General features: G+C 44.1%; 10 protein-coding genes across 12 annotated transcripts; 5 read left to right on the forward strand and 5 right to left on the reverse strand.

Annotated features, from left to right (window-relative positions):
* The first annotated feature begins 100 nt into the window (after positions 1-100).
* Positions 101-4,445, forward strand: LOC131271505 (prolyl 3-hydroxylase sudestada1-like). 2 transcript variants are annotated; one of them, XM_058272954.1, is made up of 6 exons: positions 101-328; positions 2,522-2,612; positions 2,673-2,812; positions 2,896-3,096; positions 3,165-3,383; positions 3,450-4,445. In XM_058272954.1, exons 1-6 carry the CDS (start codon positions 205-207, stop codon positions 4,409-4,411), a joined length of 1,737 nt encoding a protein of 578 aa, XP_058128937.1. In that variant the 5' UTR covers positions 101-204; the 3' UTR covers positions 4,412-4,445. The 2 variants fall into 2 exon arrangements, with proteins under 2 accessions (XP_058128937.1, XP_058128938.1); XM_058272955.1 differs by lacking the exons at positions 2,522-2,612; positions 2,673-2,812; positions 2,896-3,096; positions 3,165-3,383; positions 3,450-4,445 and adding an exon at positions 764-2,387.
* On the reverse strand, positions 4,419-5,302 carry LOC131271513 (protein lin-52 homolog). The gene is made up of 4 exons (XM_058272963.1): positions 5,059-5,302; positions 4,945-5,004; positions 4,799-4,864; positions 4,419-4,693 (listed from the first exon to the last, which is right to left on the reverse strand). Exons 1-4 carry the CDS (start codon positions 5,090-5,092, stop codon positions 4,548-4,550), a joined length of 306 nt encoding a protein of 101 aa, XP_058128946.1. The 5' UTR covers positions 5,093-5,302; the 3' UTR covers positions 4,419-4,547.
* A 178-nt stretch (positions 5,303-5,480) lies between these two features.
* LOC131271503 (ceramide kinase) lies at positions 5,481-10,268 on the forward strand. Of its 2 annotated transcripts, none has more exons than XM_058272951.1 (9): positions 5,481-5,644; positions 5,716-5,907; positions 6,260-6,502; positions 6,897-7,112; positions 7,182-7,457; positions 7,556-7,882; positions 7,951-8,327; positions 8,393-8,556; positions 8,621-10,268. In XM_058272951.1, exons 2-9 carry the CDS (start codon positions 5,796-5,798, stop codon positions 8,733-8,735), a joined length of 1,830 nt encoding a protein of 609 aa, XP_058128934.1. In that variant the 5' UTR covers positions 5,481-5,644; positions 5,716-5,795; the 3' UTR covers positions 8,736-10,268. The 2 variants fall into 2 exon arrangements, with proteins under 2 accessions (XP_058128934.1, XP_058128935.1); XM_058272952.1 differs by having other exon boundaries at positions 5,734-5,907.
* Positions 10,269-10,702: 434 nt separating this feature from the next.
* LOC131271511 (ADP-ribosylation factor 2) lies at positions 10,703-12,432 on the reverse strand. Its single transcript, XM_058272961.1, has 4 exons — positions 12,211-12,432; positions 11,836-12,000; positions 10,975-11,363; positions 10,703-10,898 (listed from the first exon to the last, which is right to left on the reverse strand). The coding sequence occupies exons 2-4, from the start codon at positions 11,900-11,902 to the stop codon at positions 10,812-10,814; spliced, it is 543 nt and encodes a 180-aa protein (XP_058128944.1). The 5' UTR covers positions 11,903-12,000; positions 12,211-12,432; the 3' UTR covers positions 10,703-10,811.
* A 2,343-nt stretch (positions 12,433-14,775) lies between these two features.
* LOC131271512 (large ribosomal subunit protein uL29) lies at positions 14,776-15,456 on the reverse strand. Its single transcript, XM_058272962.1, has one exon. It carries the CDS (start codon positions 15,357-15,359, stop codon positions 14,988-14,990), a length of 372 nt encoding a protein of 123 aa, XP_058128945.1. The 5' UTR covers positions 15,360-15,456; the 3' UTR covers positions 14,776-14,987.
* Positions 15,457-15,730: 274 nt separating this feature from the next.
* On the forward strand, positions 15,731-17,326 carry LOC131271507 (26S proteasome regulatory subunit 10B). The gene is made up of 3 exons (XM_058272956.1): positions 15,731-15,939; positions 16,056-16,175; positions 16,253-17,326. Exons 1-3 carry the CDS (start codon positions 15,846-15,848, stop codon positions 17,215-17,217), a joined length of 1,179 nt encoding a protein of 392 aa, XP_058128939.1. The 5' UTR covers positions 15,731-15,845; the 3' UTR covers positions 17,218-17,326.
* A 4-nt stretch (positions 17,327-17,330) lies between these two features.
* Positions 17,331-18,583, reverse strand: LOC131271508 (tRNA (guanine-N(7)-)-methyltransferase non-catalytic subunit wuho). Its single transcript, XM_058272957.1, has 2 exons — positions 18,071-18,583; positions 17,331-18,011 (listed from the first exon to the last, which is right to left on the reverse strand). Exons 1-2 carry the CDS (start codon positions 18,550-18,552, stop codon positions 17,351-17,353), a joined length of 1,143 nt encoding a protein of 380 aa, XP_058128940.1. The 5' UTR covers positions 18,553-18,583; the 3' UTR covers positions 17,331-17,350.
* Positions 18,584-20,207: 1,624 nt separating this feature from the next.
* On the forward strand, positions 20,208-21,269 carry LOC131271509 (uncharacterized). Its single transcript, XM_058272959.1, has one exon. The coding sequence runs from the start codon at positions 20,337-20,339 to the stop codon at positions 21,204-21,206; it is 870 nt and encodes a 289-aa protein (XP_058128942.1). The 5' UTR covers positions 20,208-20,336; the 3' UTR covers positions 21,207-21,269.
* On the reverse strand, positions 21,241-24,172 carry LOC131271500 (DNA polymerase eta). The gene is made up of 3 exons (XM_058272949.1): positions 24,052-24,172; positions 23,851-23,954; positions 21,241-23,791 (listed from the first exon to the last, which is right to left on the reverse strand). The coding sequence occupies exons 1-3, from the start codon at positions 24,106-24,108 to the stop codon at positions 21,289-21,291; spliced, it is 2,664 nt and encodes an 887-aa protein (XP_058128932.1). The 5' UTR covers positions 24,109-24,172; the 3' UTR covers positions 21,241-21,288.
* A 368-nt stretch (positions 24,173-24,540) lies between these two features.
* LOC131261369 (mpv17-like protein 2) lies at positions 24,541-25,237 on the forward strand. The gene has a single exon (XM_058263386.1). The coding sequence runs from the start codon at positions 24,642-24,644 to the stop codon at positions 25,221-25,223; it is 582 nt and encodes a 193-aa protein (XP_058119369.1). The 5' UTR covers positions 24,541-24,641; the 3' UTR covers positions 25,224-25,237.
* The last annotated feature ends 15 nt before the right edge of the window (positions 25,238-25,252 follow it).

Here is a 25,252-nt window from a genome sequence, read left to right on the forward strand (position 1 = left end):
GAAGTGCCTCATCGGTTTTCAAGCTGCCACATGCCTCTATCCACCTTGGTTTGGTGTAACTGTCAAAGTTGTCATTGCATTTTTTCCATCGTGGGAGCGGTACTGCAATGGACGCACAGAATTGAGGATTAAAGTTTATTTCGGTTCTTGATATCTCCGGATCCTGTGTGTACCGCTAAAAGATATTTGTGCCAGTGCGAAAAGATGAGTGCAAAACAGCAAAGTGAGGATACACCAGCCCATACCAAAGCTAGCGAAATGTCCACCGAGAAAAGGGAGCACCATGCAGACGAAAAATGCAATGCCGGGTTGTCGTCGCAGGAGGATGGTAAAATATTTTCAACATTAGCTTCCCTTAACAATATTCTATCGTATGAACCATGTTTTGCATTTAGTCCTTTGAACTTCAAGGTGTGTAACTCAATTTTCACAATATTTGTACGAAATGTAGACATCCGAAAGGTGTAAAATTCGCTGTGGCTATTTGCGCAATTTTGTTTAACAATTCACACGACAATCCAACATTTTACCGGATGAAAGCATAAGTCGAGACTATTTTACTTTGATTCTCTGTCACCATCGTTTACAAGAATAATATCGTATTCGTGATTTACGATCGCGTCGCGCAAGTGCTACGATTCTGGAAAAATGATGGGTGAGTGTGACTTTTTAAAGTTTTTGTTTCCTTGTCGCTGCGAATGTTTCTGTATTTATCGCCAGCTAATGATTACTAAACATGCTATTCGTTTGCTTAAAATTGCAGATAATCAACATCCACCGTTGGCTAAACGGAGCAGGCGCTGCGAAACGAATACAGAGCTGGTCTCTATAAATGGACGCCTTTTTGACGACGAATTTCGTGAAAAATTCAAACATGCTTGGCAGCGCAGGGAGACTATAGCTGAAACCAATTTTGAGCTCAAAAATGAACCTTTTCAGCTGGCGGTGCTGCAAAACTTCCTCCAAGAAGACCCGAACCGGGTGGAAGTTACCAAACGCCTAGAGGAAGAATTCAGTACCGTCGATTGGAAGCGCAAGCAAATGGACCTGTACGAGTTTTACCAAACAAATGATCTGTGCAGTCTTCAGCGAGATTATCTGCAGGCATTTTACACTGTTTTGAAGGAACAGATGATGCCACTAGTTGAAGAGCTGACGGGTATCAAGCTAACGCACGTTTCGGCTTCCTGCTCGATGTACAATGCGGGTGACTATCTTCTCGTTCACGATGATTTGCTTTCTGATCGGCGGATAGCGTACGTGTTCTATCTTAGCCCCTGGGATTGCCATCGACAATGGACGGAAAGCAACGGCGGTGCGTTAGAACTATTCAAAGCCGATAAGAATCAACTGCCTGTGTTTCCGGTGACGGATAAAATTTTTCCACGAAACAACCAACTTGTACTGTTTCGGGTGTGCGAAAAATCTTTCCATCAGGTCGGTGAAGTGACGACCTTTGAATACCCTCGACTAACAATCAATGGATGGTTCCATGGACCCGCAGCCAATAGTAGAAATAACAGCACGCAGCACACATCTTCTGTCATCGTCGACACGCATTATTTCGGTCCTCGTAAAGTCGAGGTTGATCTATCAGGCTGGATCAACGACGTTTACCTTGTGGATGAGGTAAAACAGAACGTCCAGAAAAAGGTGGAAATGTTTTCCGAAGTTTCCCTGGAAGAATTTCTTCTACCAAGTCGGTTCGAGGCACTTTTGAACAGTCTTACTAATGAGCTTGATCTGGAATGGACCATAAAAGGACCAGCCCATCTGCGAAAGTACGAAATACTGAATTTTAAATCCCTCCCCGAATCCGGTCCTCTTACCGTTCTGTACGATCTTTTTACAAGCCGAGCAATCTTTCGCCTGATGTATGAGTACACCGAGCTAGATCTATACGGCAGGAAGGCCAAAACGCCAAAATGTGCCATAGAGTTGCAGCGATGGGAACGCGGTTGTTACACCGTGCTGGGCGATTCTTCGTCGTACGCCGACAGTACACTCGACATAACATTCTACTTGAACGCGCAGGAAAATGTAGGTGTCATCACCTATCTGGTTCCGGAAGGCGATCAGACCGAGAGCAAACCGAACGATCAACCATCTTCATCTTCTGCGCCCTCCGAATGCTACGAAGACGATCCAGTACTGTTAACCCTGCTGCCGAAAGACAACGTACTGAACGTGGTCTATCGGGCGGAAGGAACGACTAAATTTACCAAATACGTCTCGCGTAACACCTATCTCCATAAGGCTGGCAGCAGTGGCCATGCCTACACATACATACTGGTGTGCAGTTACAAGGAATAGAAGTGATCCCCCCAGTGTTCTATTGTAAACTTACATAGCGTTAATGCACAATAAAGTCGCACATGGCAACGATAACGAATGTAGTTCTCGAGTTTTAAATTCATCCATTGCACGTGGATCACATTTAAATCAGCCGTGTTACTTGTTTATTAGAATGTTTGAATTCCATCAGCAAAGTAGTTCATTAATAGATTGTTTGTTATTTCAGCTGCCATCCACATTTACGCTACCATCGCATTTATTGTGATTATCATTGTTATTGGAGTCCCAATGTGGTGGAAAACGACTGAAGTCTACAGGTAATATGCAGCTACGGCTCAATTGACTGGTGGTTAAAAAACAAATTCTTAATTTTCTAGGGTTTCATTACCGTACACTGAAATCGAAGCGTTAAACGACGTACCAATAAAGGCCACATTCCACCTTGGACTGTTTTGTTCTTCGTCAGAAAGGCGAGAAATTCTTGCATTTGAATTGCGTAAAAAATTTGAGCAAAACTGTGCGTATAGTTGTGTGCTATTGTGACAAAAGGAGGGGTTATTTATGCCGTTTTTTGAATCATTATAAAACTTTCATCCACAGTTGTTTTCGAATTAGACCTTCAATTATTATCCTTGGGTGAAGACACAACTGCTACTATCAAAACACCCGCTAAACTAGAAACAGAACTTCTTAAACTGTTCCCAGCGTCGGTTGGACAGTTTCTGTTCATCGAGTGGCCCAAGCTAGACGACGATGTGCTCGTTACGTCTGAACGTACTGCATTTATATCGGAATCTGCTAGTCAGTAAAAGTAAATAATTCAAGTAGTTGAAGCTTTTTCATAATACGTTTTTGAATTAAACTTTCAGCATCTCTCAAAATTTATCATGTATTATCGTCCTGGATTTTACAAGAGTACAAGCTTAAAGCGATTCTCGGCTCGCGAGATATGCAGCAGACTACAAAAGGACGACAATTACGCCTGAATTCCGCACCCCTTCAACCACGATATGAGGTGCTCATTACGGTGTTAAACCCTCGACCCGATTTGCAGAAAGTCCACTGGAATGCGCGTGCAGCAGCAGAGAGTTAGTTGAAGTATTTGAAAACATATTTGCTTTAAACCTAACAATTTTGGAACCATTTCCTTTCAGATTATATTGAACCATTTTTGAACGAACTCTCCGGAATCACCAATTTTACCATAAAAACCCAGTGGATCTATCAAGTAGGCCTTGAGGGGGTAGGCGCGCAAGCAAAACAGGTACCGGACGATTCTAAGACCGGTCGTCATTATGCACTACCAGAGGATAGTTTGCCACACATTATTACTTCCCTCGAAAAGAAACTTGGCACACAAATCACGGACAATCCCTGCATTCACCTGGTCGTCTATGTCCCACCATGCGCCCAAGCTCCACTGAAGATTTACCGGAAAGATGGCCAGCGTGCATCACTCATGAGCGCAAATGTGGAAGCTTTCACCTCAGCGAAATGGGGTGGCATAGTGTTTGCGAATCCGGCAGAGACCACATGCATCCGTTACATGGAAGATGAGCAATTTAGTGACGTGTATGTTCACGCGCAGGATGTAATGCCTGTGTTGCTGTACCAATTGAGGAAAATATTTGACCTCGAAAATAATGCCCCCTTGCTGGACACAACGCTTGTGCCGTACAACAGTATTGAGCCCCGCACCTGGGAGGTGGATACCTTCATTCGGACCAACACCATCTATCTAGTGCATTCTGCAACTTCAACGCTGCAATCGTTAATTCAACTTCTGGGCGGTATCGAATACATAGTCATCAACGATGAAGTTGGTGCTGCCATCCAAAACGCTTACCATAAGGTTATCGAGGCAAAGCAACAGTTAGCACATGGCAACTTGCAGACGGCGGCGTTTATAGCGCGCGAAGCCTACACTTCGGCCGAGAGGGCCTTTTTCGATCCGAGTTTGTTGGCACTGCTTTACTTTCCAAATGAGCAGAAGTATGCGATCTACATTCCACTGTTCCTGCCCATCATGATACCTGTCGTGTTTTCGTTCAACACCATTTTAAAATATTTCCGCAAACGAAAACCATCGAAACAGTCAAAGTCGAAGGAGGAATAAATAAACAGAAACCAATTTTAATTATAATAAAATTTACCGGTTTGTTACACTTGTTTTATTTTACACGATATTTTAGTCTGTGCTGTTCGTACGAGACAGTTTGACTAATTCTTCTAGATCCCTTGCAGGAATGGTTTCATTTACGCCGCGATGTGTTGGCGAAGATATCCAAGCTTTTACCTTTTGATAACTCTTTTGCTTCTTGTAGTCCGATGCTGTAGGCTTGGTCGAATATTTTCTTTATCTCGACGATCAGTCCATTCTTGGACAATGCACCAAGTTCTATGGAAGGAAAAAGCGGGCGATGGCAACGTTAGGCTAGTTTTTCAGAGGTGAGCGATACACTTGCTTTCAAAGTAGCAAAGAACTAGTACTAGTACTACTTACGATACATTGCATTTATATCTTCCTGAGTGAATCCTTTCATCCATGGTTGTTGCGCCAGGTCGGGGTCTTCAAAAACGGAAAAAGACAGGTAAAAAACGATTCGTTTCAAGTTTTCAAGACAACAACAAAAATTTCGTTGACAATACCGTTCGCGTGCCACATTTGTGGCGAATCCTCCTGCTCCATGGCCTCCAGTTCCATGTATTCTGCAAAGATGGACGCTTAGTTAAATCATTCATCCAGTTTCGGTTCCGACTTACCGTCCTTGATAGTTTGGTTGTACTTGTTTGGCATTTTCCAACGACTTTATGCCACCAACCAAGTGGGATGTTTATATCACTTGAATTAGACTTTTTGTGAAACTTCTCAACCAATAGACCACAGAATATAGAAAAAATTGACTAAACTTGGATTTCAAATGTAAAAAACAATCTAATTCAGTACAAATAAATGTAAGCGTTGGTTGAACTGTTGAAGCAATTTTCCATACGACTTTTTGACGTCCAATTTTCATTTCCTTGCAGCATGATATAAACAACAAAGCCTTGTTTATGTCTTCGAGTGGAGGGCTCAATACGTTGCAGCCTGAAAAAAACGAGACGTATGGGGCAAGCAAGTACTCGTCAACGATAGCGTATAAACTGTTGTGTCACAACCTCAGTACATGAAGCAGTACAAAAAGAAGAAGGAAGTAACAGAGCCCGCAGCTGGTTTTCGTTGTCCAAAACAGTGGCTGTGCGGTTTAAAACTGGAAAGAGATGTGAAAGAAGCTGGACGGAAAACCTTGGCAAAAACCTTCAACTGTCCACGGCCAACGGCACTGCTAACCTACGAAAGAATTAACTTGTGGGTCCCGTTTCAGTGGAGTTCATACGCATTTCATCGGCGTTTACGATTTACAGGCTTTCTACTTCTAGTACTCACGTTCTATGTAGATCTCGCGAAAGGTGGGGATCCCCAGTGCCGACGGAGTTGCAGTTATACCCCCGTTTACGAAATGGACAAGGAACACGAAGTTTTGCTCAACGCATTTGTGATAGCGAAAAAACGGTATCGTGTGTTTTACAACGCAGGAATTCTGGTGTGGGAAGATGAATCTTCCAAGAAAGGTAATTAACGGTTCGGTGTAATTCGTGTGATGATTGCGTACGTGGGTGTTGTGGCCTTGACCTTCTTGTCCAGTATGCAAAAGGAAAAAATAAACGAATCAGGAAGTACTTTTTTGAAGACTTGTTTAACCTTGAATTCGGTTATGGTCCAACAAATTCACCGGTGTAGTTCACATTTTCCTAAAAATATCCGTTTTGGATGGCTCGTGCTTATTTCGGGTTTTGCTTTGCAGTACTTGAGCTAATGCTGAATATGGATTAAGCTATCTTATCGTGTTGCGACCATAAATTGCTTGGCCTAATCAATTCGATAATTTTATTCCCCCTTTCATGTCCCACGCATCAAACAAAGCTAAAACGACCGTACCGATAACGGATGTGTTGTCGGTGGTGTTATCGAAATCACCCCACGCCAGCGGAAAGCAATGGATGAAACGAAACAAGCCACAGGCCTCGTCAGCAAAAACGAAACGTGAAGCCCACGGCAGCCTGGACAGCGATCGTATTCCAGTGCTCTCGAGCTCGGTATCCTCGACCACCACCAACACGCTCGCGACCAACAACAGCAGCATTCCGCAGAGCCACAGCAATCGGGGTAAGGAGGCCGTAATGAGTCTGCCCATTAGAAGTAGAAGTTGTTCGCGAACGCGAGAGTGATTCGCGTTGCCTTGCGTCCGTTTCAATGACCCCAGTAATTGAAAGGGGCGGTGGATTATAATTACATCACGACATTCAATGATTTGCACAAACCGGTGTGAAGTACGTATAGCCGAAAAAGTAATTGTTAAGTGACTCTCATAGCCTGCGTAGATTTTATTTACCATCAGCATGTCCCAAAATTGTTCCTAATTCGACAAAGGCTAACTTTTTTGCACAACTTGTCTTGTTAGTGGGTTTTATTTTGACCAGCCTTTGCGGAATATTTTTTTACCACTAAGAGGTTCAAGTACATGTACAACAGGATACAGTGTGCTTCTTTCCCTTTTTAGGCAGCAGCAACGATTTGTCCAACTCGAGCTCCGATCGCCGTGAAGGGGAATTTTATGATGGAATTCCCTCGGGCAGCGGTAATTATTTGATCGTACACTACGCCGCAATTGTTTGTCCGAAAACTAACCGATGGCGGGTAAGATCGGTGGTACTATACAACAGTGAGCAGAGAATCGTGGAACTATGGTGCAATCGGCTAACGAGTGATTTACGAGGTTGTATATACAATATTTTTTCGTAGTTAGAGCTATGCTGATTGCATCTTTTATTATTTTAATTTACAGATCAAAACCGGCCAAAGAATTTGCTTCTGTTTTTGAATCCGTACGGAGGAAAAAAGAATGCACTGTCGCTATACGAGCGCTTCGCAAAACCGCTGTTTCGGTTGGCCGAGATTGACGTAAATTTGATCATAACGCAGCGTGCACAGCAGATCTACGACATTGTGACGTCGAAGAGCATCGTGCTGGACAACTACGATGGGCTTGTGTGCTGTGGCGGGGACGGAACGTTTGCCGAGCTGTTCAACGGACTGGTAACGCGCACTATGATGGATCTAGGTATGTCATGATGTATCAAATAATGTCGCGAAAATTGGTTTCGAGGGATTAGATAACGATAGTTGGAGAGGAATTCAAACATATTTTCCTTCTTGCAGGTATCGATATTAAACATCCACCGTACCTACCGAAGCCACACATTCCGATCGGAGTCATTCCAGCCGGCAGTACCGACACGGTAGCGTACTGTCTGAACGGCACAACTGACATCAAGACTAGTATTATACACATCATACTGGGACAACACAGTGGCTTGGACATTGCTGCGGTGTACGATGCCGCCGTGGTGAAGACTGTCGAGAGGCAGTCCCGACCGCAGCTGCTGAAACTGTATGCCAGCGTTCTCTCCTACGGCTACCTGGGTGATATAGCTTACGACAGCGAAAAGTACCGCTGGATGGGACCAAAGAGATACGACTATTCCGGTAAGCAGCGCCACCCGTCGGTTCCTTCAATTAAAGGTAACGTGTTTATTTAAATTTTCTATATACAGGCTTCAAAAAATTCATTGGCAATCGGGGCTACGGTGGAGAAATTGTAGTTCAACTCGATCGGCACGGAAAGCAGGATCCAAACGATGGTGTCCGATGTGTGGACAAGTGTCAACGATGTCAAAGAGCAGTCTGGAGCGGTGGCGACGGTAGTGGCACTGGGATGGAAGAAACCGCCACCGAAACCCACGTGGTCCGAGGCAAATTCTTGATGGTAAATGGGGCCAACATATCGTGCGCCTGTCTGCGCAGTCCGCAAGGTTTCTCGCCCTACTGTCACCTGGGTGACGGGTTGTTGGATTTGGTGATCGTACGGCATACCTCGCTTTTCAACAATCTGCGGTTGCTACTCACGATGACTTCAAAAACAAAGAAAATTGTATGTATTACATTTGTTGTGTTTCAAAACCAAAAATCTTACGACACTTTTTTCTCCTACCACAGAGTGACTTGCCATTCGTAGAGATTTATCGCACGCGCGAGTTCCGTTTTACGACGGAAGGAATAAGCGGCGTCGAAACAACGCCGGTGATAAATGCCTCTAACAACCAACACTCCAAATGGAACTGCGACGGAGAGGTCCTGGTGGAAACAAACATTATCGTCGAGTAAGTTTTCCGTGATAGTAGAGGTCTTCAGAATGAATTTACCAAAACCCTCTTACACCTGCAGGTCCAACTGCCAGCTGGTACAAGTATTTAGACGAGGAATTGTGCCCAAAACCGGTGTTGCTAATGCCTTAGCTACGGACGATAAAGAGAGCAGATGCTTCGGGCTTTGTAAATAGTGGGAGCGAATGCTCGTGGGAATACGTCTTCTACTCCATTGCAGTGAATCCTTTCCTCGGGGGCTGGTGGCTTTTTTATGATTTACTTTTTCAATTTTCTTGTCTGTACATATCATCGTGCTTCGATTTGTTCATTATAATTACTCGCGCTGTTCCTTCTCTTTGTGAAACCGTTTTTGCGAACGACAAACTGTGATCATATCTTTATTATTTGTTTTCTTTTTTAATTCTAAATTTCATCCGCTAGTATACTATTGATTACTAAGAAACACTGCTATAAGGGGTAAGACAAAAAAAACTATGTGATTTTTTCTATCTGACAAAGTATTCTGCTGTATACTTATAATAGTTATTAGATGCCTCCACCTTCGATCTTGCCGAACTTCCCGGAACGCAGCAAGGTTCCGTTACTTAACCTTCAAAAGCTATGCTCCCTATGACAACGTTGACAATACATCAATCAACAACGATGATAAGACTTAAAATCGATCGATAGAGGTCACAGGGGGAGAGATTAATATTGCTCAAGCAGATGTTTCTTATATTTTGAACAATTACCCAAAACGGACAGGCATATCTTTGCGATGAGTAAGGAGGGGTAGGGTCATGTTTACTACAGGCAGTATTGGGCTACGGATACTAGAAATTATTGATAGCAATTTTAGAATGGTACATTCTTGTTTAGCGAATAAAAGTAATTATTCATAATCAATACATGATGACTGTTCGTCGTCAAGATATACGAATGATTCCTAGCGAGAAGGTTGATAATACAATACGTGGACATTGATTCCTTGTTGCTCAACACGTGGCACATTAGGTGGGCCTGGTGGAAGGAAGGTAAATGATAGGTATTTTATGAGATTAAATCAGAAGATGAACAAATAAATTCACTTATTGAAGTTGCGAATCGATCGCGCGCACTACGCGGAGTGCATTGGGAGCTGTTTGACTAAATCGTTAAATCAATAGAACAAATGATAGCAATAATTACCAGGTAATGTTTTGAAGCACATGTCCACCGATCGAGGCTGGTGATGGAAATGATCCAAGGCAAGCAAACATGTGCGCCCCAAAGATATGGGAACAATGCAACAACGTTCTTAATGAATCCTGCTCTACTGTGTAAGTCCTAATGCGAAACAGACAATATACTGTGCTTCGTTTGCCTACAAAATGGTAAACTTGAGTCCATTCTATACAGTTCGCTTAGCGGTACCGAACGGGATTTGCCAAGCTGATAACATTAAACCCACAGCATTCCACTCGGTTATTGAAAGATTAATAACTAACTGGCATACATTTAAAGGTCCTAGTTCTGAGCAATGTGATTTTACTATCCGTTACTTTCTTTGACTTGGTTGAAGCAGTAAATTTGAAGCAATACAGAGAAATATCTACAACTTAATAATAAACATTAAGTAGCGTTGGGTGGTGACTAAAAAAAACATGATGCGCACTACAGATCATAAAAGTAGACACTTTCTTAGGAATGAATGAAAAGAAAATAAACAAAAATATGCTCAAGCTGTTGTTAATTTGAAATTGTTTGTGTTTTAATATGATTAAATCATTGATTGATGATATTATAGCTATTTTTTGTCATTTTTTTTGTTGTTTTTTTATAGTTCATGGAACGGCCTTGTTATCACACACGTTTAAAGATTGTAAACACTGTTAAAGGTAAATTCGACAATAGTTTGGTTCCGTTAAAAACATTCAGTGCAGGCTTATTTAAAATATGGTTCTGTACAGCTTTATGAAATATTTTCACAAATCAACCACATGTCAGCTAAATATTTTAGATTTGAATTCACAGTAAAAATAACACCATTGTTTACAACATAGCCATATTTCTTGACAAAATTCAAATTAGATTCTAGAAAGTTGTCTAGTCGTTTTGTCGGCCACGTTCACCTGGGTTGGAAAGTTCAAATGTAAAAGTAAATTATCTCAATGTACGACGATTATCGGGCTGAATGGTCGGAAGTTCCATCCTAATTATTTATTTTTATTTATATGAAACAATGAAATTGTATAAGCGGTACACCAGCGTCTTAAAAAATAATTCTATCATCACTTTTTGGCCAGTTCGGTTGACAGCCAGTCTAATCCTTCGTACAAACCGTGGCCCTGCGTCGCACAGGTCGATTGAATGTACCACTGGAACAAAAAGAGCAAAATGTTTATCAGTTAAACCCCACGCTGCAGATCGCTACGACCGAGCAACGCAACTTACGTGTCTGTTCCGCAGCTGATTGAGGTGCAGTTTATCGGTCAGTTCCGCGGCGGTCATCGCATTCGGGAGGTCCTGTTTGTTCGCGAACACCAGCAGCACCGCGTCGCGCAGCTCGTCCTCCTGCAGCATGCTGTGAAGCTCCTTTTCCGCCTCCACGATACGCTCCCGATCGTTCGAGTCGACCACGAAGATGAGACCCTGCGTGTTCTGGAAGTAGTGGCGCCAAAGCGGACGGATCTTATCCTGACCGCCGACGTCCCACACGGTGAAGCAGATGTTCTTGTACTCGACCGTCTCTACGTTGAAGCCGATCGTCGGAATGGTGGTAACGATTTCGCCGAGCTTCAGCTTGTACAGGATCGTCGTTTTACCGGCAGCATCGAGTCCGACTAAAATGATGCAAGTAGGAATCGTTACTGGTTACTTTCTTGTGCTTTACATGTTTAACAACAATAAATCGAATACGATAAATTTATGGGACAGTAATTGCATGAATGTACGACATATTGCCATTAAAATTTACCTTACTGAAATCAAAACGTGTTCAAACACACAACGTGTTGAAATATTTTCAATCCCATTAAAATGTTAATAAACCGTATTTAATCATGTGCCGGAACGTGGTTTGCCAACCCCTGCAAAAGATCAACTGCATGCTGTACATTCTACACTATTTCCCACGGATCATCAAAAACAAGCGAACGAGCCCTTCCGAGCTCTTGCTACGTGTATATGCGGCCTACTTCGGTGTATCTGACGCGCACGCACGTTTCAACATTCGATCGAAATATTGACGTGCGCTGACCACTAGATGACAACAATTGAATCAACAAAGGAAAAGAAAGGAAAGGCACCACTCACCCATCAGAATGCGCATTTGTTTCTTGCCGAACAATCTCGTTAACACGCTGGAAATCGTTAAGCCCATGATGCCGTTTTGCCGTGTGTTTACGTGTTATTTTTACTGCGATGTTCCGTATGGCGCCGTAGGCGTTAGCTGCGAAGATTTGTCGAACTGTGTTCCCCCTAGAACAACATAAACAAGACAAAGCAGACAACTTTCGTTAGCTTTAGTTAGTCAATTGGGGGAAATGGCACTCGGGATTGATTAGACACTATCCCTAAGAATGCATTTTTTTGCTCTTGGCACGTCGGGCGTTATCGCTGCCCCGTGCCAACGGTGATGCGTCACGTAGAACGGGTGGGGAAAAGCGAAAGAAGAAAAACGGGTCTTACCTCCTTCCCACCCCTGCCGTTGCTTGTGTACACTAACGTGTGATTTGGTCACGGAGATTTCACTTCTTTTTAAAGGGCGCCGGGTTGTTGGGCAGGTTGCGTCGCCAGGGCCGGTAGGATTGCACGATATCCTCGCCGTAACAAATCAAAACAAAATACCTGCCACGTCAGTGGCACCACAAATTGCTTTTTTCGCTGGATGTCCCGGACTACGGTAGTAATAATTCGTAATAATTCTGACACTTTCAATACCGGGGCTAGTGTTGGCAGAATCGGGAGTCGGACGATTCGAAGATTCGATCCCTAGACGGATTCTAAAGATTCGAATCCCATTTGACGGATTCTAAAGATTCGATTCCCATCTGACTCGGGGTCCACACTACAGCGCGACGTCCCGTCACGAAACGCGACGTCGCCTGACAGCGGCCGAACTCCATACAAAAAAAATGTCGCACAAATCGCGCTAGTGTAGAAACAGCGAAAAACGCGACGTGGCGCTAGCTCTTGTCAAATGTCAATTCGAAACGAATTCAAACCGACAGCTGGACAAAACCGAAACGTAAACAAACCGAATCACAAACGCGAACAAAACGAGCCAGTTCCAGTTCGGTAGTGCATCAGAGCGGAGGTTAGCAGTGCACAAGTTTCCTGAAAGGGTTAGCGGAAAAGTAAGGTTACGGCACGACCGCGTGGTCACGCCGAGCTGGAGCTCAGGTCAGACAAATCCTAGCTGCCGCACATCTCGTGCTGTTTGAGTCAATCAAGCGGACCACGAGTTCTTGTGTCCTGACAACGGAAGGAATTATCCCTCCCGTGGACGGCAGGTGGACATATGGCTTTTATAGCCGGTCCTAAAGGACGAGCCCCTTCATAGGAGTTCGGACAGAGTCGGTACGCCTCTGATTACGAGTAAGGGAACAAACGTTCGACTTAGCGTAGGAGGATATACCCCGACTCGCATAGCGAAAGAAGAAGAAGAAGAAGAAGAACAAAACGAGCAATATTCTCCACGAAACATCGGATTTTTCGTTGTACTACTTATTTTTAGGCTTCACAAATGTAATTCAGTTATCAAACTCCGTTTTAATTGATATTTTTACCAAAGTTTTTTCGGGTGCCGAAACGTAAACAAACTGCTCTTCAACAAGTTTAAATTTGTTTTCTCAGTGAATTTCAAATGTGGAAGCGCCAAACTCACTCAGGGTGCATAAAATATGTAGCTTAACAAATATCATGCATTTCTACCTCAAAATTCAATAAACAATTTTAGCCGAGTTTGCGCCCCAATGTGATACATATTTCCACATACTCTCCTATCTCTGTCGCGCTTGGCTTGCGCGATTGTTCTGCCGAAACTTGGCTGCTTTTGAAACGGGACGTCGCGCTGCAGTGTGGACCCCGAGTTAGATTTCACGCTTGTTTAATCTCTCTCGGCATCCTGTTGTACCATTGTACTCCTTTGAAAAACAACGAATTTCAGGCGTTCCTAGACAGATAGACGCTCACCGTCTTGGCTCACCGGCATTACGAGTGTGAGTCCTAACAACTATCCTTTCCCCCAAATACGTTGGTACCAGGGCTTTCAATATTTTGTACACAAAGACCACAGTTCCGAACACACGAACACTATCCGCTGCTTGGACTGTTCCGACTGTTTCTTGGATTCGGATTCGGATTTGGGGGATTTGGTCTACCCACCACTACAAACCAAGCTGGGCGCCACGGTTGTTGATGCAACAAGCTTCAAAAACCTTGGTCACAATTCGAAATATGACGTTAACCGAAGATACGATCGAATAGTACAGATGTCGCTAAAAACACTCAAGGGAAAAAACAATTCACAACTAGATGGCGTTAGCCGAACTCTTGCTGCTACGATACCTGATAGATGTCGCTAACCACACTCTAGAGTTGACGCTATTTCACACCTAGATGACGTTAGCTGGACTATTGCTTCTACAGTGAGGTCACTAATCGCACTGAAGAGAAAAACAGTTGTTGCTACTTCACACTAGATGGCGCTAACGTTAACTCTTGAACGTTTAGATGACATTCAAAAATTGCTCAGAAAAAGTCAAGATTTAATTCTAATTGAGTTCTAGAAAAGAAAGATTCACATTGTTTGAATAGTGCAAGAAACAAGTGCATACTTCTATTCTATGACACTATTTGAAGATTGTGGGCTTCTCGTTTGAACCCAGAGCCATTGAAATTTAGCCTTCTCATGTTAAAGACATTCTACAACAAGCAAACGGAGCTGCTATTAAAGTTTGTACTTTGCTTTAACATTGAACGTACTCGTCAAGGTTCAAGAACATGTAGCATCCTTCAGATCTTTGAAGATGAGCAGTTACAATGCTACGGCCAGCTGTTGTTTCTTTCAACACCGTGACTGGATACAGGCAACTTGTTTGTTTGAAAATCTCCGAGATACAGTCCTCTTTGCATAGTTGGTAAATTCCTGCTACAAAACCTGATCCTGAAACAGAGTGAATACCTGAGAACATGTTTTAAACAAATACCACCAATAAGATTTGACACCAGCATTGAAAGGATACACCAATGTTTGTTTCCAAGGAAATTGATTTGTATTGTACCGTTGTCTGATTACACTTTCACCATCCGTAACGTGCCGCAAGAGCAGGACCCCGATGCAGGACGAAAAAGCTACGCTGTACGCTGTTGCTCGGAAACAGAATAATGCAGCACGCGGAAGCGACACGAACCGACGGCGGTGGAACAGCTTAGCCTAGGGGGGGGCTTCCTCGCCTACTGGCTTAGGCCTTGACGGCGTACTTGCGTACCGGGAACCGGGCACGTTTGCGTTGTTCCTTCAGCGTCAGGCGTTTGGCGTCATGGCGGGACAGAGCCTTGCGCATAGCGCGGGTCTTCTTCGGGCGCAGATCCAGCGGCACGTACTTCTTGCCCTTGTACAGCTTACGGAGGTTCTCCTTGGTCTTCGTGTTCATCACAATGTACACGCGAGCGATCGCCTTGCGGACCACACGGATCTTTGACAGCTTCGACGGAGCACCACCGGTGACTTTCGCCACGCGCAGATTCAGCAGCTCCTTCTTGAGCTCCTCGAGCTGCTTCGTCAGCTCCTTCTTGTCCTTCGTGCGGAGCTCGGAACACTTAACTTTCACCATTTTGCTGGTTTACCGGGCTTTTGGCCGAGTTTCAAGAAGCACGCGATTGAAACACCTCCGGTCACACTCGGGAAAAATGTCGAAAAGAACGGAAAGCACCACACTTCCACGATGCATTGGTTTACATTTCCTCGGGTTGGCTTCGTTTGACACCTGTCAGTGCTGCGTCTTGCTGTACGAATGCCTTTGCTATGCCAATCGTATGGAAAGCAACGGAAACGAGTACACCTATCACTAGCTACCTTGCGCGACTGACCGCCTTCGATCCGGGCATGTAACCTTGCTGAAATATCCTCGTCATCCTGTCATCTTTCTTGCTCGGTTGTCAACATTTTTGGACCAAGTGTGTGTGTGTGTGCGACGAAGTGTTGTGATCCTAGAAGCTTCATAAACTTGTTTTGTCTACCGAAGAACTCGGACGTACTCCAGCGAAAATAGTTTCTGCGCTCGGTACAAGAGTGTGTTAAACCGATTCCCACCATCAAGATGACTGCGGCAGATGCGGCTCGCGAAAAGGCACTGGAAGACTATCGGAAAAAGTTGCTGGAACACAAAGAAGTTGAGTGTCGTCTGAAGGAAAGTAAGTTATCCGTACCGTTTGAGGTTAGGGTGACGATGACTAGCTGAATAGTGTAGGGCGAACGGCGGTCGTTGGTATTATTCAATGAACTATACATGTTTTTCCCTATGCTTTAGTAAGAGAATCTCTAAAGGAGCTTACCAAACAATTCGATAAGTCGGAGAATGATTTGAAGGCGTTGCAGAGCGTTGGCCAGATTGTGGGCGAAGTTCTCAAGCAACTTACGGAAGACAAATGTAAGTAACGAATTCGTAGCGAAGGTGCCGATGGATGTTATAAACTTGGGTTTCTTTGTTCCATTTTTATCTCTTAGTCATCGTTAAGGCAACCAATGGCCCCCGATACGTGGTCGGCTGTCGTCGGCAACTGGACAAAACGAAGCTGAAGTCTGGCACTCGAGTTGCGCTGGATATGACGACACTGACAATTATGCGCTACCTGCCCCGTGAGGTGGACCCACTCGTCTACAACATGTCGCACGAAGACCCGGGTGAGGTCACGTACTCGGCCATCGGTGGCCTGTCGGAGCAAATTCGCGAGCTGCGTGAGGTGATCGAGTTGCCGCTTCTGAATCCGGAACTTTTCCTTCGCGTCGGCATAACGCCACCGAAGGGCTGTCTGTTGTACGGTCCTCCCGGCACGGGAAAGACTCTTCTGGCGCGTGCCGTCGCATCCCAGCTGGACGCTAACTTCCTGAAGGTCGTTTCATCGGCTATCGTCGACAAGTACATCGGTGAGTCGGCCCGACTGATCCGTGAGATGTTCAACTATGCTCGCGACCATCAGCCGTGTATTATTTTCATGGATGAAATCGATGCCATCGGAGGGCGTCGTTTCTCCGAGGGTACGTCGGCTGATCGTGAAATCCAGCGAACGCTCATGGAACTGCTCAATCAGATGGACGGATTCGACTCGCTGGGACAGGTTAAGATGATTATGGCCACCAATCGACCCGATACGCTCGACCCCGCCCTACTGCGCCCGGGACGTTTGGATCGAAAGATCGAAATCCCGCTGCCCAACGAGCAGGCACGGCTGGAAATTTTGAAAATTCACGCCGCCCCGATAGCGAAACATGGTGATATCGATTACGAGGCGGTAGTGAAGCTGTCGGACAATTTTAACGGTGCCGATTTGCGCAACGTGTGTACCGAGGCGGGACTGTTTGCGATTCGTGCCGAGCGAGAATATGTCATTCAGGAAGATTTTATGAAGGCCGTCCGGAAGGTAGCTGACAACAAGAGACTGGAAAGTAAGCTGGACTACAAGCCAGTCTAACCAGGCATGATGTACCGTGGGCCTTCTTCGGTTAGCGCCACTTTCTTCGCTTATGTTTTGGTACCATTAAAATCATCTAAGACGCGTAATAAAAATATCTAAACATGTACTTATTCGTAGAATTAATGAATCTTTATTTCGATTTTTTACCATCGATTTTCAGCTTTTTACGTTCGAAATAATCCGACAGATTGTCAATGGTGTTTTTAAACAACGTCGAGTACTCCCTAAGCTGTTCTATTTTACTCCCTTCGAAATGATTCTGCAATTTTTTCTGCAAGACATGATCGGTACATTCGGCAAAACACCGTTTGGTTGCATCGAAAGTGTAAACCAGGAATTTAACGGCTTTGCTTTCTTTATCGATTGCAAGAACGACCAGTTCAAGGGATGGATTAAGGGCCGCCTGCACTATAGCCAAACCGGCATCCAACGACAATGTTTCACATGGAACACACTTCTTTTCCGAATCATCTAGCTGAATGTGTGCAATTTCGATTTTATTTGCCACGAGGCTCCTAACGGCGCACAGTGCTCCACTGGTATCTTTTAACGGTTGAAGTGCAACACCGACTGCGGGATCGTCCAAATTGTGACAAGTAATTTCCTTTCCCTCAGTATAATTCCATAAGCGTAGTGTTTTATCACCAGACAACGAAAGTAGTGTTTGCTGGGAGAGTAGTTCTAGACCACCCACATATTCATGGTGTCCCAGACAGTATCCTACAATATTGTGACAGTCCGGGTATGAGGTAACTTTTATCTTTTCATCACGATCGCATGTTATTATGTAGCTAAAAGAAAAGCGAACATTTATTTTATGTCCGGTAAAGTACAGAATTGAGCTTATTACCGTTCATCTTCGCTGACCGCCATATCCAGTATTTGACTCATATGGCCCATAATCCACTTCGGTTGCTTTTCCGCTTTGCCGTAAGGATCAAACTCAAAGCAGTCACTTTTATCGCAACCAAACAAGACTCCGTGTTTCGGAGCAAATTTCATGCAGACGATAGTGCGTGTTGCTTGAATGCGGTCTCCTAATGGCTCGCTCAAAAGTTCTCCTTCATTTTCTTTAAGACGATAACTCTGTAGCGTTTTGTCGTTCAATGAAACGGCTAACACTTCCGAAACTAGGCAGTACTCGAGCGTTACAACATGAGCCGGCTGCTGAGGTTCGTTTCCATTTTGCCCATCTTTCGATTTGGCCGGCTCTGCTGGGATGTTTGGGCTGATAACAATTTCATGCAACCTTTCTCCGTTGTTAGATAGGAGGACCACCCGATCTTTGATACCAACTGCGGTAAAAGTGGGGTAAATCTTCAAATCGTGCATTTCTCCAGTAACGATAGGAAACTAAACGAAATTAAACTACCAGACGCATGGCAATCTATGGTTGACGGATGCCTTGTGATGGCAATATGTTTGTTTATGTTCTCTTTGGTTTATATTCAGCGGTTATAAACTGCCAAGCATCGATTGTGCAATTCTGTTTGATTTTAATTCAGAAACAAAATAAAAGATGTTTTAATTAGCCATATTATCAAAGCAAACTTATAAAAACATTATTAAAAGTGCCTTCGTCATACTATTACAGTATTTATTCAGATGATTATGTTTTTCGTATTGATTAGAACGATATACCAAGGTAAATATACGATTAAAATAAAATAAAGTTAAAAACGAAATTTAAAGTTCTGCTTAGGCCTATCGAATTTGGGAGTAATTTACAGTTTTAACAGTTCAAAAAACTCACTAAATATAATCAGCAATGATTAATCTATACATATTTACGATTGTTTTTTTGTACACAAAAACAAAACACCAACACCGGTATTTTTTTAGAACGCAGAAATGTCAAAAGGTTGTGGATTCTGATTTTGTCTCGCATTTCTCCTATCAGTTTTCAAATAAACCACATCTTGAAAAAGCAAATAAAAGGAAGGAAATTTCAGGCAGCTTTTTAACGCTAAGGTAAATAAGCACAGATTTTCGTAGAGATAAAATTCACCGAACCCTCCTCTGATGTTCTTTGCGCAGTTCCATGAAGCGAGATTGTACTGAAAGGTGATAGCAATGGGGTTCATGAGAAAGTGTTGCATTTTGGTGGGTTTAGGATCGATTTCGTATTTTGTGCGGTAAATGTTTAACACATCCAGTTGCTTTGGACAATCCAGTCGATAAGAGTTGCTCATCACGATTACTGTGTTTCACAGGTGGTACTTTATTGGCCGAAGATACACAAGCAAACGAATTTTCCAGAACAACGAGTTGATCGTTCTGACTGGAGCAAATTCCGGTATTGGACTTGCGACGCTGAACGACCTAGTTAGTCGTGGATGTCATCTCGTAATTGGAACGCGCCGTTTAGAAGTAGGACAGGCACTTTGCTATCAGCTGCTCCTGGAGAATCCTGCTGCCACAATCAACGTATTGGAGCTTCGATTGGAGTCGCTTGCCAGCGTAGTGCAGTTCAGCGAAAGCGTACGTGAAATAGGAAAACCACTTTACGCGTTAATTAATAACGCCGGCGTGTTTTATGCACCGCCAAGTCTCACGGAAGATAACCTAGAGTACACGTACCAAGTGGACTATTTGTCCCACTTTTTACTCACCATACGGCTGCTCCCTTTGCTGAGACAAAACAAAACGGACAGCCGGATAGTGAACGTTGTTTCACAAGCGCACCGTTCTGTATCCGAAATACCGGCAGGCGATAGTTTTTGCGGTGGCTTGTTTGAAGATTCCGGTGCCAACCGATTCAAGGCATATCAGTATAGCAAATTTTGTCTCGTACAGTTTTCCTACCGCTTATCCCATCTTCTTGCGACCACTTCGAACGTAGTTTCGGTTCATTGCGTTGATCCGGGGAACGTAGAAACACCAATCTATCGAAACTTCCCACCGCTAGCGAATCCTTTGCTATTCTATCTGCAAAAACCGTTGAGAATTTTCCTCATTAAAACACCCGAGGAAGGTGCTCAAGGAATACTTTATTCGGTGCTATCGGAGCAAAAGCCTCCAATATACGTGCGGCGTTTTTATCTGAAAACTGAAAATCAGGCCGACCTGGCAGAGGTTAATCCGTTGGTCTACAGAGAACCGGTTGCCGATTCGCTATGGAAAAGGAGTCGCAAGCAGTGCTGTCAGCATCTGCTGGAGATGATAGTCTAGTTCCAGCAGTGTACGAAAATCGCACCAAAGGGCTTCGAAAAGAGCGGCTATCCTTTCACTACACATCGCTGGAGAAACCATCGGAGTTGTGCCGTTGCCAAGTTATCATCCGAGACGTCAGCCACGTTGGATCACATGTATCAAATTATCTTAATGCCAACACGGAAGAACAGTGGTTAACGATCGGTACAGCCATTACACCGATTGATTGCTATGTAGAACTGTTACTTCAACAAATGCTGACAAACGAAGAAAGTAGATGCACGATAGAAACAAAGACGAACGAAGTTTCTTTTACCATGAAATTGCTGCGTATCGACGACCACAAATATTACTATCAGCTGAGCTTTACCGAGATGCTGGAGCTTGTTAAACGCTACAAGGAAAACGGTGTAAAGATGTTTCCCAAGTATCCACTGTTTGCCCATGCATACTTCAATCGTGCCGTCAAGTGTCTCCTGTCTTGGTCTGTTACCGAGGAGCCCGAGGCAACCGGCTCAAAAGAAGAAGTACGATCGCTACTCGAAACGCTGTATCTCAATATCTCTGCCTGCTTGATTAAGCAGAACCGGTACGATGAAGTCCCACACGTGTTGCAGTACACCAATGCTCAGGAGATTCCTTCTACGAAGGCGACGTATCGGAAAGCGTTGGCCCATTACATGCTGAAACAGTTTCCGGAAGCGATTGCCACGTTACAGAAAATAGATTATGCCAGCAGCAAAGAGTGTGTGGCGCTTCACAAACAAATTATTCAAGTTCGACAGCAGGACGACAGTAACTACAACACGATGGTAAAAAAAATGTTCGGATGAATCTGTAGTTATTGACAGGAAAATAAAAAAAAAATAATTTAACATACCAATGTTTGCACAATTTCAACCTAAAAGACGCGTTTTACAATTTGGAAAAATAAGATGACACCGGTTTGACCTTTTGTTTCGCCGGCAACATTATTTCTTCCACCGCCGTACTGGGTCGCTTCCTCTTTGTGCTGGCAGTATCACCAGTCTGTGGTTGTGCTGGCGCTTCGAGACGATGCAGTTCCTGCTGCAACCGTTTAGCAACGTGATAATCCTGATGTTCTGAAATTGCCAGCAAGGCGATCATCTTACCGCACTCCGGACACCTACTATGGGTCTCTGTTTCGCTTGTACTCGCGATGATTGGGCCTTCATCGATGCTTCGTGTTTTCGATAGGAATCGTTCGATTGACACACCCGAGCTCGATGAATGCGTCGCTGGACCGGAAGGAGTTTTAGACGGCCTCTTTGCTGGAATTGGAGATTTCGTACCCTTCGCAGCAGCAGCATTAGTGCCGGCGGCAAGTTTGGATTTCAAGCCGTTTCTAAACTCATCTCGTTGTTGCTGGCTCAACGATAAGGCGAAATGAAAATCCTGGTGAGATATGTATTCGTTTTCAGGGATTTTTGAACCGCACTGCTGACAATCAACGGTGACTATGGCTGGTTCTACGGGTGGAATGAAGTTGAATTCAGCGTATGTTTCTTTGTAGTTTGGTTGTGGTTTAGCTTCTGCAGTAGATGATGAGTTTTCCAACGTTTCGTCTCTCTTGGTTTCCGTAACAGGTTGATTCTTATCTGGTTCAATATTTCCATTATATGTTGCCGAAGTCGGGGTTTCCTCTCTTTTAGAATGATTGGTCGAGTTGGTCTCCACTACGTTATGTATGGATTTTAACTCGATAATGTTGTGATCTTTTGATTTAGCGGTACTCTGATGAAGAACACTTTTGTAACCTCCCTCCGGTTTCATCTGATCAGGATCTGGATTTGCAGCTTTTTCTTCAACCGTTTCAGTTTTAAGTTGTTGACTATCTTCACTAGCAGATTTTTTTGCAGCAGTAGATTGCTGCTGAAGGAAGTGCTTAATATCTTTTTTCGGTTTCACTGTTTCAGCCAAAGGGTCGGAATATTGTACTTTAGTGGCAGAGGAAACAGGTTTGGTGTCTTGGGTTTCCCCTTCAGAATGAGGAAGCTTTGGTTCATCCTCACAGACTGCAATTGCACCTTTACATTGCTGCTGAAGGAAATGCTTTATGTCTTTTTTAGGTTTTATCTTTTCGCTCGTCCCAGTTGCAGAAGGTGCCGCATCAAGAACCTCCAGCATTGCAGGTTCGGTGCTACTCTTTCGTCGTCCCATTCCGCTGGGTCCTTCTTCAGCAGTGGCTCCCTTGGCAGAGTAACTTTGAAACATTTCCTTTATTCCTCCACCTTTGGTGGCCCCGTTGGATTCAAATTTTCCCGCACTAAGTCCAAGAAATTTGATCGCATTGTTTAACACTGTCGTGGAGTTTGTCTTTAGAAATCGGTCCGTGTTTCTTTTGATTGCTTCCAACGCATCGGTAGCTATTCGTTCGATTTCATATGCCACCAATGGAATACTCCTTGTGCTGGAAACATCCACATCGTCGATCTGTTGGCAGTAACTGACTGTTAGAAGCTTGGCTGTACGATTATTTTCATCCAAGTCTTTCTCAAGCCTCTCCGCAACTTCCGTGGCCAGTTCACTCAACCAGTGAGTCAACGTGGCCAACCCGGTGATGGCATTCTTACCCGGAAAACGTTTACAGCAACCGATACTTTTCGAGTGAAACTTTGCCGTTACAGCTTCCAGATCGATGCCACGTGCCATCAGATACATCCAACTACCCATTCGCTCCTCGAAGTGCTGCTGAAGCAAACTCTCCGGGAATTGTTCCAGCTCCGACATAAACTTTATCTTCAGCACTTCGCATACCTGTTCACCTAGCTTACCGCCTAAACCTTTCACCTTTTTCACCGGCAACGTTTCATACAGCTTCGGTATGCTATCGATCGGTAGGATGGTTTGTTTGTTCGGTTTGTGAAACCCGGCAGTGAGTTTGGCAAGGATTTTGTTATGCGCAATTCCTGCCGAACACTCGTAGCCAGTTTTTTCCTTCACAGCAGCACGTATCTCGTTCACGATCGATGCACCCACAAGCAGCTTGATGTCACTTTTCTTGTACTCTAACTTGTCAGAGCTCTGGTCGTCTGAGTTGTTGGAAAGTTTCTTTACAAATTCGCCGATATTTTCATACCCAACGACAAACGTGTTGACCAATTTGTCCGGAAGTAGCTGAAATTTTCCCTCATTCATTTCACGTATTCTAACAAGCACCCGTTCGGTTATGTCAAGATAGGCTTCGTCGATACTCGCACGTTCCAGGAGGGGTGTAAAGCATTTCAGAACCTCGGCAACTTCCTTGCCTGCTTCGCGGTACCTAGTAAGATCAGCTTTGCCGCGAACCTGCGGAACTTGAGGTAATTCGATTTCTGGGCAGTGTTGCTTTGCTTCGTCGCCTCGCATGTGTCGTGTTACTCCTTTGGCTCGTGCTGGGTAGTTAACTGCAATGATTCTGGTTAGGAAAACATGTTGTACTTTGTCTATTTGCATCAAAAATAGCATTCAACACACCCTCCTCCCTGCCACGGGTTGTACTGAACCACGGCGATTGGTTTTCCCTTGATTTCGGGGGTCAATTTTTCTTCCACTTGGCAGTAGAAACAATCCATATCCACCTTTAACAAATGGGAAGAAAGGAGCCTTGGGTATTATTCGTATTTCAGGTAGTTTACACCTGAAGCGTAGCGCTTACACCTGAAGCGTAGCGCTTACCAGGACGACAACCCGATCAAATTTATTTTTTAAGCTTATATTGGTTTTAGTACTCATGTTGACCAAAATTACATTAATTTTTCCTGAATGAAGACACTTGGTGAACAAATATTTACATAAGTTCCCGCTAAATCCACTGACGTTAAAATATTTATCGAAAGCTGCTCTGTTGACACAGCACAGCGGATGTTAACATCGCTGCGTTTACGTCTCACACTTAATAGTTCGAAGAGGTGTACGATCTAAAGAAAACGTATTTTTTGCAGCATTCCAATATAAATATGGCATTGAAACAAAAGATGTGTTAAATTATAAATAATTTAAGATGATGTAACTTATGTCCGGTACATATCCGTCTAGTTTTTATTGACAACTAACGCTTTATTTGTAGCATACATCAAACTTGAATTCAAATTAAAAATTGTCAATTGACAACACGCTGGTCCTCACGTGCTCTCCGCGTTTATTTTGATCTCGTTTTTGTTATGATGAGGTAGATATATTTATGGCGGGTCGAAAGAACACTTTATATAATTAGAGAACAATGGCCATACTATAGCATCACGGGCCACGCAGGAGAGTGCTAACAAATGATCAGACTAGCAAAGTGGTTCCGTACAATTACCAAGACCGCGTTCAGCAAAAAGTACCTCCTACTGACAAATGTAGGCATATCGGTCAGCTTGTCCGGTGTCGGTGATATAATCGAGCAGCACTATGAAATCTACACCGATCAGCTGGCCGCTTGGGACCGCCAGCGGACCCGCTTTATGTCCATCTCCGGGATGACGGTGGGTGTGTTCTGCCACAGCTGGTACAACTTCATGGACCGACGATTTCCCGGACGTACCGTGGGGCTGGTACTAAAGAAGGTGCTTATCGATCAAACGGTTGCCTCGCCAATTGTGATATTCTTGTTCTTCGCCACGCTGGCCGCCCTGAAGCGTTCCTCGTGGGAGGAGATGAGTCACGAGGTGCGGGAAAAGTTCATTCGGTTGTATACGGCAGAATGGGTCGTGTGGCCTCCAGCACAGATCGTCAATTTTTACTTTCTGCCCACCAAATATCGTGTGCTGTACGATAACACCATCTCGCTCGGCTACGACGTCTATACGAGCTATGTTATCAACGACGAAATTCCATCCGAGAAACTCGAGATGGGAGACAGCTGAACTAGTCAACGGACCGTATGAAATATAAG

Source organism: Anopheles coustani, chromosome 3, assembly GCF_943734705.1.
Source record: "Anopheles coustani chromosome 3, idAnoCousDA_361_x.2, whole genome shotgun sequence".
Classification (NCBI taxonomy): domain Eukaryota; kingdom Metazoa; phylum Arthropoda; class Insecta; order Diptera; family Culicidae; genus Anopheles; species Anopheles coustani.